This window comes from Labeo rohita, chromosome 25, assembly GCF_022985175.1.
Source record: "Labeo rohita strain BAU-BD-2019 chromosome 25, IGBB_LRoh.1.0, whole genome shotgun sequence".
NCBI classification, from domain to species: Eukaryota; Metazoa; Chordata; class Actinopteri; order Cypriniformes; family Cyprinidae; genus Labeo; species Labeo rohita.
In genome coordinates, this window is record NC_066893.1 from 16,566,972 (window position 1) to 16,575,797 (window position 8,826).

At 32.0% G+C, this 8,826-nt stretch overlaps 1 protein-coding gene and 1 long non-coding RNA gene across 5 annotated transcripts in view; one reads left to right on the forward strand and one right to left on the reverse strand.

Annotated features, from left to right (window-relative positions):
- LOC127156859 (uncharacterized) overlaps window positions 1-8,826 on the reverse strand; it is a 66,966-nt gene that overhangs the window by 16,188 nt on the left and 41,952 nt on the right. The gene's annotated exons all lie outside the window — the stretch shown is intronic.
- wt1a (WT1 transcription factor a) overlaps window positions 1-8,826 on the forward strand; it is a 31,946-nt gene that overhangs the window by 12,007 nt on the left and 11,113 nt on the right. For 2 of the 4 annotated variants that reach the window (XM_051099969.1, XM_051099967.1), the window contains exon 4: window positions 4,554-4,634. In XM_051099969.1, the coding sequence (XP_050955926.1) occupies window positions 4,554-4,634 (81 nt within the window). Of the gene's footprint in view, window positions 1-4,550; window positions 4,635-8,826 lie in introns of all 4 variants that reach the window. The other 2 variants (XM_051099968.1, XM_051099966.1) reach the window with 1 other exon arrangement.

Here is an 8,826-nt window from a genome sequence, read left to right on the forward strand (position 1 = left end):
AATTTATTGTAAAACTGAATTTAGCTTAAAAAAAGTTTTACTACGTCTTGTGGCCCTACATTTAAAACAGCAAACATTTTAACATTTATAAAAGCACTTATATCTAATTCAAAGTTTTTATGGTTTTAAGAATTGCAAAATTAATTGTAAAATTGAATTTAGCTTAAAAAAAAAGTCTTTTAACGTCTTGTGGCTCTACTTTGAAACATTTATGGTCTTGTTTCTTAATATTTTACTCTGTTTAAAGGATCATTCAAGGTTCATTTTATAAAATCACTGACATTATTTCTGTTAAAAACGTATATTATTTGAGCTGCAAAGCTGTGTAAATCAATTTTTACTGTCATTTTAAGGTTTTAGACATTAGGTTAAATTGGACATAACTTTACAAATAAATTATTAGTAAGCTTATTAAAGTCATATTAACACATTGTTTATTGTACATCTTGTGGCTGTACTTTTAGTACAATAGTATTTTAATGTTTAAGGCCTGGCTTCATTATGCATTTTATCCTAAAGGAATATTAAAGGTCTATTTTATAAAAGCACTTACATTAATTCTGTTAAAAACGTATATTGTTTGAGCTGCAAAGCTGTGTAAATCATAATTTGTACTGTTATTTTAAGGTTTTAGGCATTATGTTTTTATGGCAGTGAATCGTAAAATTGGATTTAACTTTACAAAAAAATTATTAGAAAGCAACTTTTGCATAATGCATACTAAAATCAACTGTGTAAATGTGTGTGTAGCTGTAAAATTTAATATAGCAAAAAAATTGCTTACTACGTCTTGTCTCTCTACTTTTAAAACAGTGAACATTTTAACATTTATGGTCTGGCTTCATCATATTTTACTCTGTTTAAAGAAACATTCCAGGTTCATATTATAAAAGCACTGACATGAATTCTTCTGTTAAAACCGGTTTTGAGATGCAAAGCTGTGTAAAATAATTTTTACTGTCATTTTAAGGTTTTATGGTTTTAGGCATTACGTAAAATTGGATATATCTTTACGAAGAAATAAATAGTATGCAATGTTTGCATAAAACATACATACTAAAATCATATTAACACAGTTTACTGTACATCTTTTGGCTGTACTTCTGAAACAGTGAGTATTTTAATGTTGGATCCATCATGTATTTTATCCTGTTTAAAGAAATATTACGGGTTTATTTTATAAAAGCACTGACAATAATTCTTCTGTTAAAATTCTGTGTAGTATTTGAGCTGCAAAGCTGTGTAAATCATAATTGGTACAGTCATTATAAGGTTTTATAGTTTTAAGAATTGTAAAATTAATTGTAAAATCGAATTTAGCTTAAAAAAAAAAAATCACATACTATTTTTTTCTCTGTTTTTTGGCTGTACACTTAAATATGTGTAACCCAGGACCACAAAACCAGTCATAAGGATCAAATTTATGAAACTGAGATTTATACATAATTTGAAATAATGAATAAATAAGCTTTCCATTGATCTGTAATCTGAGGGTGCAAAAAAAAAAAAAAAAAAAAAAAAAAAACTGAGAAAATCACCTTTACAGTTGTCCAAATGAAGTTCAAATGAATAAAAAATTAAGCAATCGATAATTTTGATCCATATAATCTATTTTTGGCTATTGCTGCAAATTTTACCTGTTAAAATTATACATTTTAACATTTTTGGTTTGGTTTCTTCATGTTTGTTTATCTGTTTAAAGGAATATTCCAGGTTCTTTTTATAAAAGCACTGACATTAATTCTGCTAAAACTGGTTTATTATTTAAACAGCAAAGCTGAGTAAATCAATTTTTTTTTAAGGTTTTATGGTTTTAGGCATTACGTTTTCATGGCAATGAATCTTAAAATTGGATATAACTTTACAAAGAAATGATTAATAAGCCTTTTTTGCATAATGCAAATTATGTTAACATTGTTTACTGTACATCTTGTGGTTTTACTTTTAAAATAATAGCATTTTAAAGTTTAACGCTTGGCCTATCATGTATTTTATCCTGTTAAAAGGAATATTCCAGGTTTATTTTATAAAAGCATTTACATTAATTCTGTTAAAAACCTGTGTATTATTTGAGCTGTGTAAATCAAGCTGTACAGTCATTTTAAGGTTTTATATTTTTAAGAATTGTAAAATTGATTGTAAAACTGAATTTAGCTTTAAAAAATTGCTTACTAGGCTTTTCTACGTCTCTACTTTTAAAACCGTGAACATTTTAACATTTATAGTTTGGCTTCCTCATACAGTTTCTACTCTGTTTAAAGGAATATTCCAGGTTCATTTTATAAAAGCACTTACATTAATTTTTCCAGTGTACCAGTGTATTATTTGAGCTGCAAAGCTGTGTCAATTTTTATTGTCATTTTATTTATTTATTTTTGGTTTTAGGTTTTTTTGGATATAACTTTACAAAAAGTATTAAAGAGCAATTTTTGCAATTTTTGCATAATGCATACTAAAATGCATACTAAAATTATAATAACGTCATGTATTTTATCCAGTTAAAAGGAATATTCCAGGTTTGTTTTATAAAAGCACTTACATAAATTCTTTTGTTAAAAACCTGTGTATTATTTGAACTGCAAAGCAGGTTTTATGGTTTTATGCATTGTAAAATTAATTGTAAAATTAAATATAGGTTAAAAAAATAGAATTTTCTGCTTCTTGTGGCTCTGCTTTTTAAAAAGTGAACATTTTATTATTTATGGTCTGGCTTCATCAAATCTTCCTCTATTTAAAGAAATATTCCAGATTTATTTTATACAAATACTGACATTAATTCTGTTAAAACTGTGTATTATTTGAGATGTAGAACTGTATAAATAATAATTTTTACAGTCATTTTAAGGTTTTAGGGTTGTAAGAATTGTAAAATTAATTGTAAAATTTAAATTGGCTAAAAAATGCTTACTAATCTTTTCTACATCTTGTGGTTTTACTTTTTAAAACAGTGAACATTTTAACATTTGTGACCCTGGACCACGAAACCAGTCTTAAGTCGCTGGGGTTTATTTGTAGCAATAGCCAAAAATACATTGTATGGGTCAAAATTATTGATTTTTCTTTTATGGCAAAAATCATTAGGAAATTAACTAAAGTCATGTTCCATGAAGATATTTTGTAAAATTCCTACTGTAAATGTATGAAAACTTAATTTTTGATTAGTAATATACATTATTAAGAACATTGTTTAATGAACTTTAAAGGCAATTTTCTCAATATTTAGATTTTATTGCACCCTCAGATTCATGATTTTTAAATAGTTGTATCTCGGCCAAATATTGTCCTATCTTAACAAACCATACATCAATGGAAAGCTTATTTATTCAGCTTTCATATGTAAGAATCTTATTTTTGACACTTATGACTGGTTTTGTAGTCCAGGGTCACATTTATGGTCTTCTTCATATTTTACTGTTTAAAGGAATATTCCAGGTTAATTTTATAAAAGTAATGACATTAATTCTGTTAAAACCTCTGTATTATTTGAGATGTAGACTTGCAAAAATAATCATTTTACAGTAATTTTAAAGTTGTAGGGTTTTAGGAATTGCTTACTGATCGTTTCTACGTTGCGTGGCTCTACTTTTAAAACAGTGAACATTTTAAAATTTATGGTCTGGCTTCTTCATATTCTAGTCTGTTCAAAGGAATATTCCAAGTTCTTTTTATAAAAGTACTGACATTAAAATTTCTGTTAAAACTAGTGTATTATCTGAGATGCAAAGCTATATAAATAATATTTTTTGCAGTCATTTTAAGGTTTTATGGTGTTAGGTGTTACATACTCATGGTAAAAATTGTAAAAATAGATATAAATTCACACAGAAAAGATTAATAAATTATTTTTGCATACTAAAATCATCAAAACCAATGCAAATTGGGTCCATTCGCTTTTTTAAAGAAGTCGTCAAAATGTAAAGAAGTCAAATGTATTTTTGAGGTCACCAACATTATGCCACAAATACTTGTGTAGGAATATACCCTTGATAATATGGCAAATTATTCATTTTTGAAACAATCCTAAAACATTTTCTAACACAACGGTGTCAAATTAGTTTCTTCAGGCAGTATTTTCTCCAAACAAACTCTGCTGATGCTGAAATACCATTATGTTTCTCGAGCAGTGAAGCAAGCAGTACCAGGTACCAGTTCATACGGCCGTACGCTGTTGCCTGTCTATGATGAAACACTATGATGTCAGAGTTGCTGTAGATAAATCCAAACTATGTGTTTGGGTGAGCACCTGGCAGGGAAACTAATGGTCCTACAGACATGCTTTTAATAACGTATGGCAGTTTTTTGGTCAGAGGGATGACCTGATTAACCGATCACCCCCGCTGGTGTGGGTAACCTCCTTTTTTTGTGCACATATGACACATTCATTCGCTGTTACCCAGGATGCCTTTGTCAAAAAAGGCTATTTTTCATTCACACATTCTTTACATCTGACAGTGGTTGCTGTTTTGTAAAATTAAGAGGGCTTGTAGTATAGGAAAATACTGTATATGCATATTTTCTGTAATAGCATTTCTGTTGTTTTTCAATCCCAGCAGTGATAATTTATATCAAATGGCGTCACAGTTGGAATGCATGGCGTGGAATCCCGTCAACCCTCTGGCGTCCACTATAAAAAGGTAGGTCGACTTGACCCGCTCTTGTCATGTAGAAAATTCTTTAGTGATTTGAATAAGCACACATTTGTTTTAGCTAAGAGAAGGACTTAAAATGTGCTTCATTTAAGCTGGTATTTAGACTGGGAACATAAAATGGGAATGTAAATTATTGTGAGGGCCTGATAATAAGTCTGAATTCAAGTTGGATTATGTGTGCAAACCACAATGGTTTGGGTTCTGTTTCCTCATCTGTATACCTCCATGGATGTTAGAAAACCGTTGTAAAGAATTTGAAAAAGAAAAAGATAAAAGTTGGATGACAAAACAAAATGTATTTATAGTATTAAACATTTAAGTTAAGGTGAAATGTCATTTCTGCACCTCTAGCACCACTAAACAGAATCGCAAAAATACTGGTTTCTTTAACACTCATCCCAAACGTTCGTTATTAGTTGGATAAAACAGTAGGTGTCAGAATTAAGAAGTGTTTTCTTGTTACAAACTGGTTCTATTTTTTCAAATAGCAGAACCAAGTGACATCTGGATTCATTAACTGTTATCACATACATTCTAAAATGTAAAAACCTGTACAAACGTTTTCACGAGACGTGAAATACGCACCAATAAGTACTTATCACTTCAGTTTACAACAGAAATGTCCACTGAGTGGCGCTGTAAGAATGTTTTTTTTCCCTGGAACAGATGAACGTACATACGATACGTTTTATGTGACGTTGGTTTTTGCATGTGTCACAGTTCTGATTTGCAATGTCCATTGAGTGGCGCTAAAACTCTAATGCTCCATGATGTTTTAAAATATCGTACCATCTGCACTACACCTAAACTTACACGATAGTATAAATAAAACTGAATGTGGCGTAAAAACGCAATTGCAAGAGTTGTTGTTTTTCGATCTCATCTTTCAGTTCTTTCACCCTGAGTTATGGTTTTCTCAGGATTCGTATCCAAGGATTCCGCATCCTAAGTTCAATTCCGTGCCGGCTGAGCTACCGAGCAAGCTTGTTACGACCAGAAAAATAAAACATATGGAGTAATAATAGCTATGTACAAAAACGACTGCAAGTGTTCGGTGTTTTACTGCCTCTAGTGGACATTTCTGTTGGAAATCTCGTTGTGTCTCGTCAAAAACGTTCCAACAGTCATGAGATCAGGCAGGTAAAAAACAATCAGGACGTTGGCGCCCTCTGCAGGCATTTGATGTAATGTATATGATTATATATGATTACATTGTTTTTATTACATTATTTTATTTAAACTGTTTTGTTCAATAAAACTAAAGCCGCAAAACGATTAGTCGTGATTAATCGATTTCAATTAAAAGTTTATATTTGCATACTACGTGTGTGTGTACATTATGTATATATATATATATATATATATATATATATATATATATGTATATACACACACACACATGTATATATTTAAAAAATATATGTATTGTATGCATTTGTATGTAAACACTTGTAAATAATTTATATTATATATAAATATTTTTCCTTAATATATACATGCATGTGTGTATTTATGTATAAATAAAATATATACAGTACACACAAATATAGTATGCAAACATAAACTTTTATTTTGAATCGATTAATTACAACAAATCATTTTGCAACCATATGATTACTTGCTTTTGATTTATTTGAACCACTTATTATTGCCTCATTGCTATTATATATGAATTTGTTATTCACTTAGGTCTATTTTTATTACCACTAAAAAGGCTCAACTGCTCGATTAATCGCCAGAATAATCGACCGATTTCTCGAGTACCAAAATAATCGTTAGCGACAGCCCTACTCATCAGTGTAGTCTGATTCTGAACAATTGCCTTGTGAATGAGTTGGTTCTTTGTAGTAAATTAATAACAGTTTAGTCTGATTCCTGAACAAATGAGTCTTTTTTTTTTACTAAAATCAAAAATGTACAGCTCAGCTAATGCAATCTGATTGAACGAACAACTTCTGAATCAATAATCATATGATTAGGTTTAGTGGTGGGGTTAGAGCTTATGCTTTATGCACTTTTTTCTGTAAAAATAGATTGTTTTCATACGACTCAAATTGTACGAATTCATACGCAGTAGCCAACTTCTAAAATATTTGTTTACTCATGAGATCTGGTTGCTGTTGTGCACTTTTCAGTAATATTAAGTAAATGTTCACACCAAACGTGAATTCAATTATTTGCGTGAACAGATTACATAAAACGTCAATGCAAAGACGCAGATAGAGGTGAATTCACGCTGGGCGATGTGAATGACATTAGGGCTGTAAAACAATTAATCGTGATTAATTGCATACAGAATAAAAGTTTAATAAAGCCTAATATACTGTGTGTAATTATTATGTATATATAAATACACAAAAATTAATTTATATATTTAAGAGAAATATTTTATGATAGGTATCTGGAGCATAGAAAACAATTAAAATCAGTTGTAGTGGTAGTTGTATTTTATTAGCAGAGACACTGCTTTATAAAAAAAAATTATGTTAGTGTATATATAGTAGTAAAATGTAACGCATCAACGCAGGATTAATACTCATCCACCTCTGGATAGCGCTGTGAACCCAGACGTGTCGACATTTGGCTTTCAGGCGTATTTGGTACTTCCACAACATGTACAAAGCAGCGATCATAGTTATCTGCACTTTTACTGACTGCGCAATGATATTCATGCGAGTGGTGCGAAAACCATCCCGCGAGTACTTTAGAGTGAGTGACGTGATGCACATATTCGCTTCACGTTTGGTGTGAACACACCATTATAGTCATATTTAACATTGAATAACTCAGTTGGACTAGTTTCACATGTCCATGATCTTTTCTCCGCAACTTTCTTCTCATCTTTCTGTTTGTGCCAGAGAGTTGAATGCGCACATGCAGAATAAGCCTCTGTTTTGTCTGGCTAGAGAACGATATCCTGCCATATATTTCTGCCAGTGGCACCTCAGCCTTGACCAGGCCGAGCGCCGGCCCGCCGGGAGGAAGGGAGCCGCGCAGGGGGGAGGTGGAAGTGCATCAGTGCACAATGGGACAGCCTCTACTCCCCACGGGACCCGAACGAGAATCCGCAGTCACGTTCGGCCAGGCGGGGAGGAGGCTGTGACCTCTCCCCCAGCCTCCCTGAAAGAGTCAGAGGAGCCCTGGGTGACGGAATGATTCATATGCTGACAAATGAGAGGTTTCGGTTGAGGAAAAATCAGACACGCTGATCGATCTCAAGGGGCTGACATGGAAGCGTTGCTGTGGCTCCTCAAGCCAAACTTAATCATTCCTGTATAAGTCCAACTATCTATAGCTCTTCGCATACCTCCAAATCCCATGCCTGTCGCAAGCCCAAGGTGGTTCGGCTTGGGTGAATGAATGAACTGTGAGAAGATTTACTGCAGGATGCTGTTTTGGACTGTCTTTTCTGTCTGGCTGGTCAGACAAAGAAAACGTTATACCTCATGAAGTGAATTTTGTGATATTTTGGAAAAGATCTTTACAGTAATGCAAAACAGTTTCCATAATGTGTGGTCTATTCTAAGCAGAGAAACATGGTGTGGAATTGTCCTGAGAAACGTGTATTTACAGCGTGATGTAAAAAAGCCATACCGCTGAGGTTCAGGCAGAAGTTCAACAGTGAGCAAGACCATACATTCCCCATTCATCTCTCTGACTGGCTCTACCTCAAATGTTTAGGGCAAAAATATTGCTCTTCGAAACAGGGAGCAATTTGCCCCAATGTCAAAATGAGTTACAAAGACATGACTCGGCGTATTTTATGGCTTGCAATGCCCTCTAAATGTCATCCAAACTTTGTGAAATAATACATGGAGAGATTTAGGAAGGACCGTATCTGCTGTCGTACACAAATAAAAAAGTAATGAGGTAGAATTACATTTTGTGAGCAGTTGCTTTAGCGTGAAGCAATTTTTGATGTTTTTATGCATCAACAGACAACTTTCAGTGCATTTAAGTTTAAAACTAAAAGATGCAGACAAATTAATTTGTTCATTAAGTGTATATTAAATTAGGACATTTTTAAGCTAAAAATAATGAAAATATGAATTCTTTTTAATATACACTATGTTAAAAAGTTGCTTTTAAATGTTTTTGAAAGACTCTCATGCTTACCAAGGCTGCATTAATTTAATGAAAAATACAGTAAAAACAGTAATATTGTGAAATATTATTA